Source organism: Seriola aureovittata, chromosome 5 (genome assembly GCF_021018895.1).
Source record: "Seriola aureovittata isolate HTS-2021-v1 ecotype China chromosome 5, ASM2101889v1, whole genome shotgun sequence".
NCBI classification, from domain to species: domain Eukaryota; kingdom Metazoa; phylum Chordata; class Actinopteri; order Carangiformes; family Carangidae; genus Seriola; species Seriola aureovittata.
Window position 1 is genome coordinate 21730132 of NC_079368.1, and position 20460 is coordinate 21750591.

Below are 20460 nucleotides of genomic sequence, written 5' to 3' on the forward strand. Positions count from 1 at the left end.
AAATATATAATATCATTTAGCAGACTGAATATTTTTTTCATCTAGAGATCTAGATTCTAGAGATACATACAACACAACTTTCACATTTTTTAAGCATTGCCAGTTAATTCTTAAAAAAAATGTCATTTGAACAAAGATTATTTTTTTAAAATCTGTTTTCTGCAGGGGTTGTATTTACTTTACAAAATATGTGATTTGACCTGGGTTGTCCAAACCTTTCATAGCTTTTTCTGGCTGAAATAACACATTTTTGTGTAATTCCTGCTCTGCAAATGTAAACGTTACATGTTTTTGAGTAGGTCTGTTAAGTTCAACACCCTATCTCAGGGTTTGCTGTCAACAACACTGTTGACTGCAAACAGTGACATTTTTGTCTTAATGGTGAGGACCCTTCAGATGCTCTTGTTCTCAATCACATATGATTCATGTTTGTCAATATTTAGTGGTCGTTTGCCTCATGGTGGCCATAATGCTGCCTATAAATCATCCACATTTTTCTCTGGTTCCACAGAGAAGTCATATGTGGTTAAAGTGGGCTCCACAGCAGCAGGTTGACGTCCAGTCTGTGTGCGGAACCTCACCACCGGCCGGTTCCCCCTTTAAATAAGCCCCGCCCTGAAATCAGTCGATCAAATTCAGTATCGCACTCACCAGCGTCGCACCAATCAGCGCGTAGAGGGCGTGGTCCTGAGCGGTGGTCCGGGAGGACGTTAGCCAACCAGAGCGGCTGCTGGTCGGACAAAGAGCCTACGTCACCGATCGTTGGTTGTTTGAATGGCTCATTTTTTCACGTCCACGCTGAGTTTATTAAAGGAGCCGGGATGAGGTGAGATAGCGGAGTCTTTATAAAAGGTAACGGTTTTCCGCCGTCTGCTCATTGTCTATGTGAACGAGGCAAATGATAAGATGTCCAAGTTTTAAGTGAAATTTTGAACCATTTCCCTCATCGTGTGCATCAAAACACAACTGGTAAGATCATTTAAAAAGTCGCCCGGTGGATGCTGCCACCGAGCATCCATGTGTGGATGAGCACGATGCTCCTAATTCATGCAATAATCCTGATGATTTTAACATGTTGTATTGCAAGCTCCTACATGCCAGAAACCTAAACTATCATCACACCAGGGAAGCATCGGTGCAAAAAGTTATTAAACGACACCAAAAGCCAAACAAATTGTGCATAAAGTCGCACATAAAAGAGGAATAAATAAGAAAGATACTTCTGCTTTTTGTTTCTGTTGCATATTATTATATTGTTGTTAGAAACGGTGACATCAGCCGTGTGAGGAAAGCACCATCACTGATTTTTTCTTTTTTTTTTTCTTTATTCCTACACACGCCCACCGCCCATGCAGTCCAAAAGAGGTATACGCCTGACCGAGTTCATTAATGCGTGCAGCAAGGGGAGGTGGACAGCTCTTCGCTTACGTCCCGATGTGCTGAGAGCTGCTGCTTCATTTCACCACCGCCCCAGCACCACAGCAGCTCAGTCCTCACTCTGTCGTCCAGTGTGATCCCGGATTTTGATGAGAAGTGCCAACATTTTTCTCGACTCTCATTTTCTTTCCCCTATCCTGCCTCGCCGAGAAGCCCACGCCAAGACGGCGGAGAGAGAAGTTTACCAGCTGCTGCTCCGGAGACGCCGAGGTTTCACGGTCTCATACACCTCGTCTTCGTTATCTTTTAGTTAATTTTTTTTTTTGGGGGGGGAAGTTAACATCGACTTCGGTAAAGTTTTTTTCCGGGGGCCCGAGAGGAAAACACATCCGTCCGGCATCATGACTCGAAGATCCTGTGCGATTTACGCCACCGGCATCGTGTGCGCTCACCTCCTGATAGTGGGGATCGCCTTGGTCGTGGCTCAAGTCTTCCAAACAATGATACACAGCCGGTTAAAAAAGGTGAGTTGTACAATTTTACCCACACCAACAGCAACAGCAACGACTGCAGTGTACATTTCCTTCCTTTCACACTTCTTCCATCTGTCACACATGAGGGGTTTAAATGTTTAAGCGTTTCATCTGCAGTGGCCAATCATGCGCATTCAGCATCCCACTGGTGATAGTGCATGCAAGGTCTCAAGATCATCCAATATAGAGGTGTTTGTGTGTATGAATTGTCTTGATTTTAAGTGTTTACTAAATGGTAATTTTCTCGGCTGCTGCATTCTGCAGCTCCAGCTCTGCGGGATCATTTCGAAGCGTTTCTCTTACGGAATCCGTGTGAATCCGAGGTCTAGCAGCGCGTAAGTCGTTGTGCGTCGTGGTGCATGGTGTTGCAGCTTCGAGGTTCTGGTCAAGCTTGCTCTTAGACAGATGATTAATCAGCATGTATGTTTTTACATTACACAAAAGCCTAATACGCTCTTCGCTTTTAGGTAGAAATCCCCTATAATTCCCGCAAGGGGGAGAATAACGGTGCGACTCTTAAAGGTGACTTTATTATGACCTCACCCTGTATTATGGCATTTTTTATGTCCTTTGACAAACCAATATGGATCTACATGGTTCATATGGCTTAAGCAATCATCACATGATGCATTTAAGTTCTTATTGAATGAAGGGAACCGCGAGGAAAATGGGGAGAAAACGTACGATATGTGCTTTCTCTTTGCTGATAGTATGCTCTTAACCTGTCCAGCACTGTGCGCATGACCCAGTGACACATTTCTGCAGAAGCAGGTTTGATGCACTGACTTCTGGACTGGTGACTGTTCTGAGGAGGGTTACTGGTAGTAATAGTAGGAATCTCCGCCAGTAGGGACACGGTGGGTTAGGGGGGGAGGTGTGCAGGTCTGGATGGATGGGGGGAAGGGAGCTTGGGTGAGTGCAGAAGAAACGGGGAGTCCCTGACTTCCAGGGGAGAATCTGTAGTAAGTTTTTTTTACATTGTGTGGCAGAAGTAGCCTTGCACCTGTCTGAAAATCAAGCGTCCAACTTGTATAAACCAATCCAATCTGTGTTAATGGGATTGATTTCAGAGGTTAAATTATTGGGAATAAAAGGCATGGGTCCTCCAAATGCAGTCCCAACAAATGCAGTCATTCATTTTTGTAAAATTTCAATACCAGTCTATTTTGAGTCATCACTGCTTCACAAATCAATCCGGGCTTGTCAGATTGATCAGTAATTTCTGTCTCGTGAATTCCATATGAGTTAATCAACATACAGGCTGTGTTTCAGTACGTTAGTTGACTCTTTGCAATGATTTAACAATCATGTTGACATTATAGAGAAGAGAGAGGCTAAACATTTATTTCTGACTTGGGTTGGATTTGCACATTGCTTAGAAACAACTGCTACTTTCACTCTTTTCCCCCTCACCTCTAGAATCAGCTCAACATGCGGCACAGTAGTGAATCAGGTTGATGTTTTTCTTGGCGTTGCGCTCCTATAAACATAAGGGAAAACAGCAGTAAATTTGTGCTGAAGTGTAAAACTACATTTGGTGGGCTCTTGGTGTTGGGATGTACTGAATTATTCATTTTTTCTTACTTACAGTATTTTAAGGTATATATGGGGCGATGGGGTGGGGGTTGTTGGCAGCTGACACCCTATCCCACCCTGCAGACCCATCGCCCTTTTAAATACCTCACATTCCTCTTACTGACATGAATCACTGTTGGATGCACTGTGCAGCTCATAATCTGTACTTTAAAATCTCTCTGCTTCTTTGCTCCTTCGCAACACCCCCCCCCCCCCCCCCAAGAAGAAGAAAAATTAACTATTTGTCCAAGTAGGAAACTCACAAACAGCCGCCTCCCTGACACAGTTTTCACTTCTTGGAGTTAAATTTAGGCCTGGGTCTCATTTTTCTCGTCATTCTGAATCACGGCAGCATCCCAGGGGACCCAAATTAAGAGAGTTAGTCAAAGTTCATCAACAGGGGACATAATTCTGATGTGGCTGGCGATTACACGAAATGACAGCATAGCTAATCCTCTTTCGCCACAGTCTTCCCATTGAATTAGGCAGAACCCGACATGCTGAACTGACTTCAAAAATCTACCTAATCTGATGTCGAATGCAGCTCTCTGTAATAATGATGTAGCCTAGTTGTTTGGGACAAGTCAAAGCTACCTCCAGGACACAAACTCTGTATGTCTGCTGAGCTGGGCGTGGAGGGAAACGACAACAAAAAAAAAGTCATGCGAGGAATTTGACAGACTGCTTGTCCTCAGGGGCAGGATTTTTGCCTGGGAGCAACCTCATAGTGCCTTGTTGTTGTCCCAGCCTCTGCCTATCCCGAGTGGTTCTGAGAAGATCATGCCACTCCTCTCAGCCTCTGTTTGGGAGAGGAGACTTTTCAAGGTAGTATGACTGATTGAGCAAAAAGCATTCAAGAACAAGGTCGTGCTGGTAAAACACAGCATGTTGTAGTTCAAATTTTACCATTCATGCACAACTTGAAGTCAAAGTCTTCAATACAGGAGGAACTCATAAAGGATTTTCTTTGTGTTTCCGCTATTGCAACTGAAAACAGGATCTTGTCACACCACACCTAAGCTGTGCCTGCAGCTGTTTGGCTGAGGCTCAGGTCACATTGTCGTTTGTTTAGTTAAACTCAGCACTAGCTAATGACAAACAATGAATTTTGATCACACTGACAAACCCTTTCCACTTTGTCTCTCACTTGTTCTTGTCTTTTTTTGTGATATATCAAGGTTTTATTTTCATAAATGAGTCTCATATAACTTTGAAGGCCTTTTTGGAAGACTTTTGTTCAAGGTTGGCGAACACAGGGATTCATGCAGGGCACAGACATGTTTGTTTCTCAAATGCTGCAGGGGAACGATGAGACAGACGCCTGTTTCAAAAGTGACAGTTTGCATTTTGTTTTTACAAGGAAACCAGTTAACTCAATTTGACTGGATTATGTTTTATGTATGTCCTGCAGTGCACTGTTCATGATGGTCACACGCTTCTTTAAATTCAGCTATTAATTAAAATGTTGACTCATCAAGACTCGGGAGAGTTTCATGTCTCAAATACTTAAACTTCCCTTTTAGGGTCTCTTCTCTGCTTCACGAGGCATTTTTTGGAGGAGGTCACGCAGCTTTGACATAAAACTGAAACTGAGTAATCAGGGCGTCATCATGACGCTGATGGTTAGTTAGACATTAGTAATTTTTTATTATGAGAAAATAGAGACAGAAAGACATGAAATTTGAACTTTTGGGACTACACACTAAACATTTAACAGATAAATTGGGAAAATAATTAGCAGATTAATGAACAATGAAAATAACCATTAGTTGCAGCCCTACACCAGTCAAATCATTTTTGTAACGTGTTCAAAGACTAGAGGGTATATTTCATGATCACATACCTAAATCAGCCAAGTGAGCCTTTTTTCTTTTTGTGTTTGAATCTTATGTGTCTTTCAGTTAGTTGAAGCATCTCACTGTTTCTACGCAGACTATCAAAGTATGTATTTTGGTTGACCCCTCTGACATCTACCATGGGTTTTTGTAAAGTGGGGATGAGGATGCAACAAAACCCAGTAAACAGTTGTATGGAGAAAAACATGGTGGAAGTTAAGATCTAAACAGGAAGTGCTTACCACACCTTAAGTTATATTTTCTCACCCTCCGAAGTGCCTCTGAGAGACTGCAGGGGACGATGTATGGGGGTTGTATGGTTTTCAGGAACTCACCATTTAAAATGCATGAAAGGAAGTGGGTGATTTCTCCTTTCTCCAACTTTTAAAAACATCCAAACGATTGGAAACGGGATTGCTTGTTGTCCTGATCAACACGCATCTTCAGCTTTTCTGTTTTCTTGTACACTTTGACGATCTAGTTACTGATTTCTCATGTTCAGACATGCGGCAGCCAGGCTTATGTCACACACAGTTGCCACTGACTTTGGTTTTCAGGTTTGTTTCTCTCCACGTGATCGAAGCCAAAACATCTGTGAAACTGCTCAGAGTGAAACCATGTTCTTGTGGAGGCTGGTTTGGCTTTATAGTCTCGCCTGATGTTTTGCATGTAGTTCGATGGCTTAGGCTTAAATGATGTCATGTCTTATTATTGCAACACATTGCTGGGTTGTGTGGGCTGACTAGTAGCCCACAGACAGATTCCTGCCTCGGCTTGCTGAGGTCAAAGACTGTGCAGTTTTAGCTCAGACTTTCTGCCTGTCCTGACGGTTTTTCAGCTATGAAGGACTTTTCTCTACCTCCCTCTGAGTTTCAGGGTCTTGGCCCGGCACCAGCTCGTTGCAGAAAAGTGCCATGTGTGCTCTCAGATGGCAGTCATTCAGAATAGGGAACGTCTTTGAAAGTTCCAAAATGTGAATAAAACATTGCTCCACCTAAGTGTAAAAATGCTGTGGGAGTTGTTGATTCTCAGTTGTTTCTCAATCTGAATGTGTATTTGATTTTTTTTTTCTTTTTTTCTTTCTTTTTTTTTTTTGCTGACAGGAAATGACTTTGACGGAGAAGAGCAGAGTGTTTGAGTCATGGAAGAATCCACCTCCACCTGTTTATATGGAGTATTACTTCTTCAATGTGACCAATCCAGAGGAGTTCTTGAAAGGCGGGAAGGCATCTGTAAAACAGATCGGACCCTATACTTACAGGTAGGTTTGGTATGAAGACCTTAACCCAATCAGTGGTTCGGAGTAGGGGTGCAGCTGCAAACGTCTGATATATAGTGATGGAAAAGGAAGCTGGTTTTCATGTCAGCCATGTTTTGAAGAAATCATCTGGGTTGATTTTGTTAATGCTTCGAAACAAAAGACATCTGGACTAACTGACTAATGCCCTTTCCACACCAGGGAATACAGGCCGAGAGAAAACATAACTTTCCTGGAGAACGGCACCAAGATTTATGCCCTTAACCCGAAAACCTTTGTCTTTGTGCCTGAGAAGTCCGCCGGAGACCCCAAGGTTGACATCATCAGGACTGTCAACATCCCATATGTGGTAAGACATGATTCATCAGGTCCCCTAGTTTTTGTTCACACTTTTTTCCGCTAACAAACTCAAAGCCATTGTCCTCCTAGTTTTAACGTGACAGTTTGGGCACAATAACATCAGGCATATCAAGCCAAGACAAACAAGCCAGCGTATATCTTTTGCAAACAACTCATTGTCTTTCTTCCTCAGGCGGTGATGAACGAGATGAACTCCTACTCCTTCATCGTGCGAACTTTAATTTCCATGTACATGAACAGCCTGGGTGTCGAGCTGTTCATGACACGCACCGTGGATGAGTTCCTGTGGGGATTCAAAGACCCTATTCTCACAAAGATCCACTCCATGAAGCCTGACGTGGATGAATATTTTGGGCTGATGTGGAAGGTAAGCTGTGGCGCTCCTGAATGTGATTGTGGAGGCAAGTGGCTCAAGAAAAACCTTTAGAAATCTCTGGGGTATTGGTTGTTAAGGGTTACTAAAATGTCAGACAAGAGGAAGCCTGTGGTAGTGTCGCGCAAGAAGTGAGATTGGCCACATGCTGATGGAAGATGATTGTACTTCCTGTTTACAGGCCAAACATCTGCAACACCAGCCATGTGATGCTGATGAATGCATTTAACAGAGCTAAACAATCAGTCAATCAGCAGAAATTGAATCGTCAACTATTTTGATGTGTGATTTATTGTTTCGGTCAATTTTAAGCAAAAATGCCAAACATACACATCTTCCAGCCTCCCAAATGTAAGAGTTTGCTGCTTTTCTTTGCCATATATGATTGTGAACTGAATATCTTTTTGCACTGTTCAGTCAGAGGAATATTTGGATATGTCAACTTCCCTATTTTTGGACATTAATAGCCAATCGTTGTTGCCTTAAATGTAAATACTGCCCTTTATAACATCGATGTAGTTTTCTCGGAGGCCAAAACAGTTGATGTGAAAATGCCTACCAGTTTTTCAATCAATTACTAAAGCCTTATTGTTTAAGAGTCTGATGAGAAAACGCCAAGGGGCATATTTTATGACAAATACAAAGCAGTGTTTCTTCCACAGTTCCCATGGTCCTTTGTCAGCAGACATTAACACTTGTTTCTGACTCAGTGCCTCTCTGCTGTATCCTCAACATCTGTCGGTCACAGCAGCTCTGTCTGAACCTTGTGTTGTTTTCCACAGAAAAATGGCACTCATGAAGGAGAGTTTGTGTTCCACACTGGCGAGGAGAACTACTTGGATTATGGCAAGATTGACACGTGGAACGGCCTGAGGTAACAACTCATGTCACGCAGTGTCCTCTGTCTATGGAAAAAAAAGATTTTCTTTTTCCTTTTCCTCGCTTTCCTCAATGATAGTAAAACTCTGTCTCGTCAGCGCACGGGTTCCACTTCCTCCCAGTTATCATATTCATTTATTTTGTTACACAACCGGTATGTGAAAGTCCAGAGGAGAAAGCCTTTGCTCCCTGCCTTTAGGTAGATCAGGATTGCAAAATGAATGTTTGTATATCTGAAGTGACTTTGTACTTTGAATGCGGGCAGCATGTGTAGGTAGAATCTGGTGTTGGAGCAATTGTTCAGATCCTTTACCCAAGTAAAAGTACCACTACAACAGTGTAAATCCACTTCATTACACATATGAAGAATCAATCCTGCATTCAAAATGCTACTAAGGTAAAAGATACAGAGGTATTAGCAGCAAATTATGCTTAAAAATTGTTCTCATGACTAATATGATGTTATATATTAGAGTATTAGATTGTCAATACTAATCCATCAACACACAAGTAACATTTTAGTTAGGTGATGTAGTCTAGTGGTTTCCAAACCAAAAGATAAATCTGGGTGGTTGTGAAATGATTAAAAGAAGGAAAAGTTATGCTACACAGATTCTTTGCTTTTTTTAAAATTACATACTCAATCATTTTAACGTCTTTCGGCCTCAGAATCACACTTCTGACACAATTGATTAGTTGATTGCAGATTTACTTTCTTTAAAAAAATGTTTTGTCAATTCTAAACATTCACTGCTTTCAGCTTCTCAAACATCAGGATTTGAAATCTTTTCATACATAAACTGAATAAGACATTTTTGGATGGACTGAGAAATCATGTCATGACAATGTTTCTCTAAATCAATTACATCACGCTTTTATCCAAAGCGACTTACGAGTGAGGGACAACAGTAGAAGACCTTGGAGAAGGCACTAAGTACTAAATCTGTTCAATTAGACAAAGTGCAAGGAGATCGGGTAAAGAAGTGGACAGTAAATGTGAGTTAGATGAATGAAAGAATAATTGGCAGGTTAATCAAACCGATTAACCAACCACACTTTGCTTTTTTGTAAGAGGTCACAAGTCAAAATAGTTGGGAAACTCTAGTTTAATCTTTAACAGTGTGTTGTAATTTATAAGCATTAAAATTGTATGTTTTTTTTTCATGTGAAATCTTAATCTGAAAAGGAATTGGTAATCATAATAACTATAATAGAGAAGAAGTATAAATGGAAAATACTGAAGTACCTCAAAATTGTACTCAAGTGCAGTACTTGAACTTCACCCAGCACTTATATAGCCTGTGTGTGTTTTTTCTTCTTTTAAACAAACAATAGGAAGATGTCGTGGTGGTCTTCCAATCAGAGCAACATGATCAACGGAACGGATGGCGCTGTCTTCCACCCTTTAATAAACAGGAACGAGTTACTCTACATCTTTGCTGCCGATCTCTGCAGGTATGCACATGTGCGTGTATTGCTGTAGATTTGTTTACAGTCAAAGCATCCTGGCAGGGTGTGGACAGGAACTTCAGCGAGGTGCAAGTTAGGAAATGATGGTGGAGTCATATACAATCTGCTTATAAATCTACTGAAGGACCTGAGTTCTGGTTATTACAACTTTGATAAGGATGGCAATGAATGCAAAACACATGTGAAGAGTCCAGAGTTTGACCTGGACACAGCTGGGAGGTGTGATTATACAGGAAGTGATCATCTTGTTCTTGACATTTATTTGTTTTATTCTCCTAACTGCTTAGAAGATGACAAGAGCTCTTTCCTACTTGTTGGATATTGTATTTATTTAGACTTCTCAAGAGGTTCTTGAAGTTGTTTTTCCTTATGATTCCCAAAACTAGGAATAGATCTGAGCTGTTTCCTTTCCTCAGGTCTATTCATCTAGCCTATGTGGAAGACGTGGAGGTGAAAGGCATCCAAGCGTACCGCTTTGCACCCCCGAGCGACGTCCTCATGAGTCCCGAAGACAACCCCGCTAACAAGGGCTTCTGTGTGCCAGCTGGAGACTGTCTCGGCACCGGGGTGCTTAAAGTCAGCGTTTGTCGAGAAGGTAGGAACACCCCCAACACACACACACACACACACACACACACCCCCCTCTCATTCTGAGCCCCCTCTGTAACCATAGAGCCTGACCCAGTTACCCACCACCACCCACCTTCCTTTGATAACCCCAAACCAGTCCCATGACACAGTTTCTCCCCTTCTTTCTACCCCGCAGAAATGTCCTTTCAGTCAGCTATCACGTCCCCTGCCCTGCTGCCTGATTCTTTCTGTTTGAGCATGCCAGGTTTTACTCAATACATGGTTCAATAATTAACTGTGCTGGCTGTTGAAGTATTTTATGGTGGTCATTGAGTAGAGCGTGATTGCTCTGATAAGGCAATCTCCAGTGGGCTTGACACATGAAGTCATTGTAGTATCACAGAACGATATGCTACTGTAACCCCGGCGCTCTGCTGTTTGTATAATTTACATGAAGTTCATTTAAAATCCTTATAGTATTCTTTGTTTTTTTGTGTAATGTTCTTCCAACATATACAGTCTAAAGGCCTGTTCGGACACGATTAACATTACAGGAGGAGGTTGGGGATAAAATAGTCCCTGGTTATTTCACTCCTCTTTTCTCATCCCAGATAGGCCTACATATAATTTTACACTGAGCTGGTGAAATGCAGGTAGAAGACGTTTTAAACTTAGAGGTCCACTTTAAAATACTTTAAATTACAGGAGGACTGAGGCTGAAAAACGGCTGGTAATTTCAGCTGTAATTACAATAATTATTGTTATTATTACCAGTGAGGGGGTGAAAAATTACCCAAAAACTCAGTGTCTTTGGTCTGTTTGTCAGACAAAACAAGACATGTATAGTAATTTGTCATTTTCACAGTTTTCTGGCATTTTAAAAGACTCTAAAGGTAATCTTTCAGAGTAGTGTTAATGTGTGTTTTGTTCTCTTAGTATTGTTGAAGATGATTTTCACTTTGTATTTACTTGTCCAATATACCTATGACCTAAGGACTTTAGGTGGAGAGTTTTTTATTTTGGCGAGATGTATATGAAATACATATTAAATTTGCCTCTTTGAAATGTTGTCTTTTACAGTTTGTGGAGTTAATTTAATTTAAGACAATATATGTGCAAATATACATGTATATACATAATTTAACTCCACTAAGAGTTTAAGTATTATAAGCTTTAAATAGATATGAGTTTTCTTACTCAAATTAGGGGTAAGAACAGGATATTCAGTGCCTCAGAAGGAGCCGTCTTGTCTTAGCTTTGTTAGCTAATCACTATTTAGGCCCAAAGTAACCTGGGACACACATTCTTCAGCTATCTGCAGCAATATATCAATTACTGAAATTCCTGTTTATCTGCTTGACACAAAGTACCATCGTTTTATCTTATCTCACGTTTCTTCTTCTTTCGTCTTTCTCCAGCCCTCGTTGTTTATGTTGAGTCATCTTCAGGCACAGACACAAACACTGACTCTTCGTACTTGTTTCCCTCCAGGTGCTCCCATCGTCGTGTCTTTCCCCCACTTTTATCAAGCGGACCCCAAGTACATCAATGCTGTCGACGGGCTCAACCCCAACAAGGAGGAACACGAGACGTACCTCGACTTGCAGCCGGTACAGCTCATATTTAATATCCCAGCAGATTAGAGCCACATGGGTCGATCTGTGTTGAACCTTTTTAACTGTCGGTTTATGACAGTCTTATTGAAATGTTTTTTTGATCATGATTTGTAGTAACGGCATTAAAGGTTCTAAATTAGGGGTCGCCTAATTGTCTATTGTTTCCTAAGGCGATTTCTCTAAATGATCCAGCCACATTTTAATGGTTGGGATACTTACTTTTCTTCCAATGTGTGAGAATTATAAGAAAGATAAGAAAAGCTAAAGCGAGATTCACCGGAAGCTTTTCTACTTAAAATAACATCTTTTTGTCTTCTTTTTTTTTTTTTTTTTTTTTTTTTTAAGACCACGGGAGTTCCCATTCGTGCCTGCAAGCGAGCTCAGCTCAATATCATTATGAAGAGAGTCCAAGGCTTCCCGTAAGTCGAACTTTGTTGAACTGTGACCCACTTCACTGTTGCCACATACTGTCCCCATTACAGCCACATGTTGAGCCAGATGTTCCCCCTGACCTTACCGTCTCTCTCTCTCTGTCCTTCTCTCGCTCGCTCTGTCTCTGTCTGTCTGCCCTGCAGCAAAACCAAGTACATCAACGAGACCATTTTCCCCATCATGTTCGTCAATGAGGTGAGGACCCCACCCCCATCCCCCCACCCTCCTTCAACACAAACTGAAATAAACCTGTTCTTGTAAGGGGAACTTAAATCAATATTGTCGTCTTTATCTTGAACCTAGACGGCGACCATTGATGATGACTCAGCTTCCCAGATGAGGACGCTGCTCTTGATTGTGACCCTTGTGTCAAACTTCCCCTTGCTCATCGTGGGTTTGGGCATCATCCTGCTGCTGGTGCTCGTCGTCTTGTTCTGCCGAAACCGCCAGAAGAAGGTAGGAACTGCCCCTGCTGCTGTGGTATTATTAATCCTAAACTTAGTATTATTAATCCCCACAGTTACCCTGGTGTGAAAAAAAGTGTGCTACCCACTGACATTAGTTCACAGTGTAAATGGGACCTAGAGTGATGATAGATAATAGTATAATATGTCACAGTAAATCCTAGAGTTTTGAAAGTTTTGACCGGGTTTCTGCATGATTAACATTTTCCTACATTAACCTCACCAAGCTTTAGCAGGTTTAACCCCTGAGCTGTGCGCATGTTAACTAACACATTGCATGATTCCTGAATAGCAAAGCCTGCATGAGCAGTTTTCCACAATTCTGGATCAAATGGTGGTCATGTGTTTTTCTTGCTGAATATTTTCTAACAGTCAATGCAACTTTTGATGAGTCTTGGTATTCAGGAAGAAAGCGTCAGCATAGCTATAAACTATCGTAGCACTGTCGTGTACCAAAGTACATTGAACTAGAATAGTCATGGGAATGATCTACAACGCATGTTCACCTCTTATCTTTAGTAGTACAGGGTTTCTGATTTGAACCCTGGCCCTTACTGCCTTCATGCTATTGTAGTTCAGGTTATTCATGATCCATAGAGTGGCCTGCAATACACATGTTAAAGAAATAGTTTGTTATTTTTGGGAAATACTTCTTTTTTTGGTTGACAGATGAGAAGGTTGATGCCACTCTTGTTTGTCTGTTTAAATATGAAACTACAGCCAGGAGACAGTTAGCTTAACTTAGCATAAAGTCAAGAAACAGGTTGGAACGGTTAACCTGATCCTGTCCGAAGGAAACACATCTGCCTACCAGCACCAAAATGTGTGGTTTTTGGCTTTTACAGGTAGCTGTCTGTAACTTATGTGTATGGTCATTTTGTCAGATGGCGTTGCGTTCATAAAATCAAGGATTTTAGCAGCAGCTTGGAAATGGCTTGGAAGTTACTGCCGGTTAACATGTAGTTTTTAATGGGGTGTGTTTCTGTCACTATTTCATACTTGTTCTGTTGTTTGACAACAGAAACAGAAAAACACGCAAATGAGAACTTTTACTTGGAATTCGGCTGAATCAAAATACTGTATATGTGAGCACAGAGAGGAGGAGAGATGCAAATAGATAAAGAGCTGAAACCAGCTGACATAAGACAGAATGCAAATAGCCTACAGTGTGGTCCAGCCATACACTAGGTTTTGACCTAGTTTTGTGATACTTTTTCTACACAAAAAACAAGATATACCATGTTAATTAGTGAGCTTTAGAAATGCTGGTGTTTGGATTTTCTTCGCACAGACTTCAGCTTCATAGTTAAAGTGCGGATAAGAGAGTGGTGTCAATTTTCTCATCTAATTCTCTGCAAGAAATTGAATTGGCGTGTTTCCCAAAAAAAAAGGCAAACTATTCTATTCTGTACACACGTGAATTTAAGTTCATCTTAGGACTGAGAGAGACTGTTATTGCTTAATTGCAATGTGAAGAAGTGTTGTATTAACCATGTTCTAATTTTAATTTTCTGTAACCCCCCCCTTTTTTCCTTTTCTGTTTTAGAATGAAGTAAAACGTATTGATTTTACTGAAGCTTTTCATTCTTTTACTGTAAGTCTTCATTTTGCCTTGTTTGCTATTCTCCTCTTAATTTGTTATCCATCATCTCTGATTATCATTTTTAATTGTCTTTACGGACACGATATTTTCCTTTTTGAGTTCTCGCCTCACAGTGTAATTGGTTCCTTTTTGTTTTTAAGTTAATTCGCTTGGTTTTTTGTCGTAACTGGTGAACATTTTAGGTTGTCGTGTGAACATTACAGTCAAAACATTTATTCCCATTTTAATGTCAGTGTTGAGTATAAAAGCATATTTGAACATCTTGCCAGTGCTGCGTTTGTACTAACACCTCTTGTTGTCCTGACTCTTCCTCATCCAGACGGCAAAAGAGGACACGGCCTACACTCAGGTCAGCGACAAACCGGACGAGCCGTCGGAAACGCCAGCCAACCAGCCAATGAGGAATGGCTCCTACATTGCCATGTCTCCAGTGGAGGCCCAGAAGTGTTGATTGAGGATCTCCTGCCCAAGTGTGGAGCTCAGGAAGGGGGCTGAGGGAGCAGCACAGGGGTGTTACATTACCACGGGTGGGGGTTCACACACACAGTGGGCTCGTTTTCACGTATTTTGGGTGGTGGGGAGGATAGGGAAAAGGGGTGGGACACAAACCCCAGTATATGTTTAGTCAACAAAGACGTTGCTCCTCTCACTGAGCCCTTTTATGACTGTCTGTCCTCCTCTACTCTACCTGCTGAGCATGGCCCTCACTGCCTGCCGTGCTGCAACACAACAACAAACTCTCACACCTTTATTCCTCATTTCCGTCCTGGTCGGCCCCTTAAACACGCCGGGACTCTGGGTGGGCTCAGCCAGGACAAGCCTTTTTTCCATAATTCTTCTGAGGGAACACAGTAGCATAGGTGTCGCTGCTGCACACGGATGCATGATCTTCTGAGCAGACTTTTGTCGACTAACGTGGCTAAAAGAGTGTTTAGTATTCACCTGAACAACAGTGGGTGTTGTTACAGTTGTATTCTTGCTAATTTCCTCTCCATCAGTGTTGCGTGAGGAGAACACTTTCAAGTCGACAGATTAAAAAGCCCCTGTAAACTGAATCCTTAGGACAAAACTCTGAACTCCTGGGCACAGAGGATAAAATGGTTTTGCTAAAACTGAACTTGGCATATCCTTTTTGTACAAACGAAAGAAAGACAGAAAAGAAAAATGGACTGAGCCAAACTATTTATAGGATTTTTGCCTTTTTTCCTAAGATGAATTAGTGCGCACACACCGCACTCAAGTATCAATTAGTGAAAGTGTCTGTGCACCTTTATCTTACACTTCAGTGTCCTGTTTAGATGGACAATGGGCAACTGTTTTTCTTGACACAGGCGTGGTGTAGTGTGACACATGAAATACTTGTGATTTTGGCCCCACCCCCTCCTCTTCTCCTTATTTTTTGTCTGCATTACTTTTTTTTTTTTTTTTTTTCAAAACACTAGTTAAAAAAATGAAACATTCAGCTACATTTCAAAGTCCTCATTAGTTAAGGTGATACAAGCTAGATGTGAAATTGTTAGGATTGCCGACTAGCTTGATAAAGTCGCACCTTTTTAGGCTTCATCACACATCGAGACAAAAAGGAAAAAAACAAACACCCACAGAACTTACAAGGGAGACTTGAACCTGCTTTCTGCCTTACAATGGTTCAGTGTGTTCTTTATGTTCATACATTGTTCAAATAAGCTGGAAATCTCTTTGTCCTTATTGTACATATATAAAAGGGGAAATGTTGAGATACCTCTGACCAAATCCAGCAAGCAGTCCTCCTAGGTGTGCTGAAAGACACTAACTCTGTCTGGTGTCGACCGCTCCTGCACGTCTACACTGTTACTTATTAGAGAAAGCACAATTTGGATTGCTAAAACCAGTCCTCACACAAGGCTACCAGGTTTTTTTTGGTCCTATTACTATTATATTTACAGCTGATCTGTCAAAGACACTTGTCAAGTGCCGTGACTATAAAAAAAAAAAGAAAAAGAAAAAGGAATCATTGGGTGTTGAGGGAGCCCTGCGCGCCACCCGTCGCTGTGCAGTCGTTCGGTTTGCCAAGGAGCTGTAGGCATTCAGGCAAACGCAGCACACAGCACTTGAATCACTGTTTGTCTTATGTTTCATGATGTGTTTTTCATTTTTCTGTCCGCCACATTTGTCTCATCACACGTCAAAACCCATTGCTGTCTGTCGATGGGAAGTGAATTTAAGGCCATAATACTGTCAATATGGAAAATTCCCTGCACTTTGCCTGGAAATTGTGCCCTGTGTATTTTCATTGTTTTTTTGTTTGTTTTTTTTGTCCTTGTCATTTCAGTGCAGGTGGTCCATATGTTCAGTACATTTCAATGGTTTGTCCTGGCTAGTGTTGGTTGTGCTGTTGTTGTAAATGGACAACAGACATCCCTGCCTCTGTGTTACTTGCTTCTCAGCACATGGAGTGTCTTCTTTTGATATACTTTTGTATTTGTTATTGCTGCTAAAATATGCCATAACCTATGGACTTGTATTTGAATATGGGTTATTAACCATAATGTGCTCGTATTCGGTTTCAGGTTGATCCACAGACTTTTTTTTTTTTTTTTTTCTCAAGTCTTAAATCTTGAAGGCTTTCTGTGTCGCCAACCCTTTGACACCTGAGCACAAAGATACAAAGCCCAAAGCTTTCTGCCATTTATTGGAATTAGCAGTTACAGTTATCACTAGAAACGTTTATGTAAAGTAATCACTAGTTAACCAGTCATTCCTCAATTAACAGTTGAACTGACCATATCACATGTACCATGGGGGTTAATATATAGGGTTAGTAAACTTGACAGAAAGGGCGAGCCACTCCAGCGCCATCTAAGATTGGTGTCAGAAGTCTGGTTCTGGGTTTAATAGCACCGGTGGAGAGTCCTTTTTAAAGCAGTTCAACATTTTGGGGAATAGGCTTATTCGCCTCCTGGTGGAGAGTTAAGATGAGAAGATTGATGCCACTCTTGTGTTTGTCTCCTGAATTTGAAGCTACAGCCTGGAGATGCTTAGCTTAGCTAGGCCAGCCTGGCTCTGATGATTTTAGCCTCTCAAATGTGTTATAGGATGCTATCATTGACATTTAATGCAGTTTTTTAAAATGTTTTGTAGACCAATCTAGAAATTAATTGGCTGATTAATCCATAATGAAAATGATCATTAGGTGCAGCCCTAGTGAAAATTACAGTTCATTGTTTTCTGGGTGGTTATGTGATGGAGAATTTCTTGGTTCCAGGAAGTTACTGCATCAACAAATAATTTGGCAGGTAACCATCTGTAAAACTGGTGCTTGTAAGAGCCAGAGCCAGGTTTCCGGTCTTTATGCTAAGCTAAGCAAAGCTATGCTCCATCTTAAGGTTTAACAGACAGACACGTGAGTGGTATTAATCTTCTAATCTAACTCTCCAGCAGAAAGTAAAAAAGTATGTTCTCCAAAATGTTGAAATTGTCCTTTTTAAAGTAAAACCAATTCACTAAAGGCCTTTTTTATTTCACCTACATGCAAGAAACTTTGCCTTGTGCAAACTCACAGTCCATCGTTATCCACCTTTTGGAAATATTTACTTGAACCTGAAAAACCTTAATCCTGTGAGTTGTGTGTGTTGCTTGTACAGCGCCTGTTCAAACATACACACACACACACACCTGAGCCATCACTACTCCTCCACCTGTCTGACTTCTACTACATTGACCTTTGAGTCCAATCCTTCAAGCTCATTGGCTCGTCCCTGCTTGACCAAAGATAACCCACATAGATCTGCCCCAGCGCCATGTTTACTCTCCTCTGCGATAACGGCTGTGCCACAAAGCCACCGCCTACCTACTTTTTTTTTTTTTTAAGTCGTGCCACCACTTATGTGAAGTATTTGCAAATGTGTTTTGTGTGCGTGAATGCATGTATGTGCCTTTTGACATCAAGGCAAAAGAAAAAAGATCACAGATGGTAGTTTGATGGGTATTGCTTTTTTCTCACCCAGCGCAAGCGCAAACAAAAGTAATCAATGCTCTTTGAGCAGAAAAAAATCTCAGTATTATGTAAGACAAAGCAATACATAGCTGTGTAAAATAAGTTGTGGATGTTTTGTAAGGGGCCACATGATATTTATGTATCTTTTTGTTCCTGAATTTGTGACTTTCGTTAGTTTGACTTGTGTAGGATTTATTCCTTTTTATGTAGAGTGATTTAGTCTTTTTATTTTGTAATATTCAGCTTGAGTACAAGCACATCACATTTCATTTTCATTCAACATTTCATTTTTTTCACACTGAAAATATGAAAAAAAGTGTAAAGATAGACCAGTCTGACAAACTGGGACCTGTCAGAGCCCTGTAAAATAAAATGTCTGTAAGAGTGTATATGAATGGTTTAAGATTCAGGTGTTGGACAAGTATGAGAACTTGTGAGAGTAAAAACTTGTTTGTGGAGCCAAATGCACCATTTCTGTCAAACTGGAGTGATTTACTGGAAGGCTGATTATCTTGATGACTGAGTAAAGTAAAGAATTGATGCTGTGTAAACTATCTTGATGAATGAAGCCCTCCATCAGGGATGAGCACTAGTGCCATACCATCCTTTGTTATAATTTTTTTTTTCCTTAATTTGCTCTTTCGTGTAACGACTGCATCTCCCTGTTTCAATGTTCTGAAGTCACTAACAGACGTTTCCTCTTAAGATGTACTAATTTGTTTTGCTGCTGAAAATGACAATCCCCTTGTCATGTTAGGTGCAAAATGATTTCAAAGTAATATCCATTTTTAGTTTTGATAATTTACACTGCACAGATGTTTCTACAGTGCTTTTGTAAACATTTCTAGTGTATTTGCAAAAAAATAAAAGTTGCAGTCAAATGCAAAGTACACACGTTGGTCTGCTGTCTTTTGTTAAACTGCCTTTAAATATGAATCTTATTTGTGGCAATAAAACTGCCGAGCCAGAAAACCTAATAAGTGTATGTATAGGTGTTAAATATCACTGAATCTCTGTCATTGAAATAGTTACATTTTCAAAATCATGACTTTAAAGCTAACAGCTTGAAATTAGCTATTTAAATACACAAAAAATAAATTACTTGTACTTAAAGTCTTCAGGAACATCAACTACAACAGATATTTAACTTGGCATTTTAAGTTAAGATGACTCTAATATCCAGTTTGATTTTAGTGTTCTTTATCATTAAAGTTAAATATTTATGCTAAAAAAATAAAATAAAAATAGATTCACAAATGAACACAATTCTGCTCATTTCTTTTACTCTTATCCACTCTCAACTTATCCACTGTTGTGCCTTTCATGAGATACAGAAAAACAGTGAAGACAACATGGCGGCTGTTTTCTGTGTCAGCAAACAACCTTCCTCATGCACAGACAAGTTGATTGAATTGCGTGTGTTCCAGGCTAAAAAAAACTGGTTAAGTCAAAACCTCAAGTGAAAACAATGATCCCTCACAATATACTGAGTCTAATTAAGTAAATTAATCAAACTTTTGACATTTGGATGGACTGTCATGGACTTATAAACCTTTACTGAAAGTATCCTTTTATACTGCCTTGTTTTGTTGTGTTGTTATTGTTCTTGTGATTAAATGTACTGTATGTATTGGGGGCAAACATATGTGTGGGTTTATAAAATGGCATAAGGATGTAAGCCCCATATAGAAAGTGCCAATGTATGTATACATATACATACATTTGTGTTACTTTGTATTTCGCCTTTTTTATTTTTGCTAAACTAAAATTTAATAAGCTTTTTTTTTTTTTTAATTAATCAAATGGCAAGTCTTATTTACTTGGATAGTTTCAGTAGAAAGAAAGTACTGACTAAAAGTATACAATAAAATGCTGCTTACACAATGATGCATCAGAAACAATATAATATTATTGTATATAATAAATCAATCACTGAGGCCATTATGACTGTGACCTCTAAGGTACATGAGACCTATGTACTTCTACTTTTAAGGATCTGTTTACTTCTTCCAACACTGGATTAAATAAGTCTTGGCATGTTTACAGGAACAAACTCCTTAATATGACTATGACTAAGCATTCAGTAAAAGGCCTTACTCCTGGGTCAGTGATGAAGTATATTTCCTTTTCCAGTGAATA

General features: G+C 40.4%; 1 protein-coding gene across 2 annotated transcripts; it reads left to right on the forward strand.

Moving 5' to 3' along the window:
* Nucleotides 1-1395: 1395 nt before the first annotated feature.
* Nucleotides 1396-19213, forward strand: scarb2a (scavenger receptor class B, member 2a). 2 transcript variants are annotated; one of them, XM_056376102.1, is made up of 13 exons: nt 1396-1901; nt 6424-6581; nt 6780-6927; nt 7111-7305; nt 8094-8185; nt 9526-9645; nt 10077-10255; nt 11722-11840; nt 12192-12265; nt 12422-12473; nt 12582-12734; nt 14289-14336; nt 14665-19213. In XM_056376102.1, the coding sequence occupies exons 1-13, from the start codon at nt 1779-1781 to the stop codon at nt 14794-14796; spliced, it is 1593 nt and encodes a 530-aa protein (XP_056232077.1). In that variant the 5' UTR covers nt 1396-1778; the 3' UTR covers nt 14797-19213. The 2 variants fall into 2 exon arrangements, with proteins under 2 accessions (XP_056232077.1, XP_056232078.1); XM_056376103.1 differs by lacking the exon at nt 14289-14336.
* The last annotated feature ends 1247 nt before the right edge of the window (nt 19214-20460 follow it).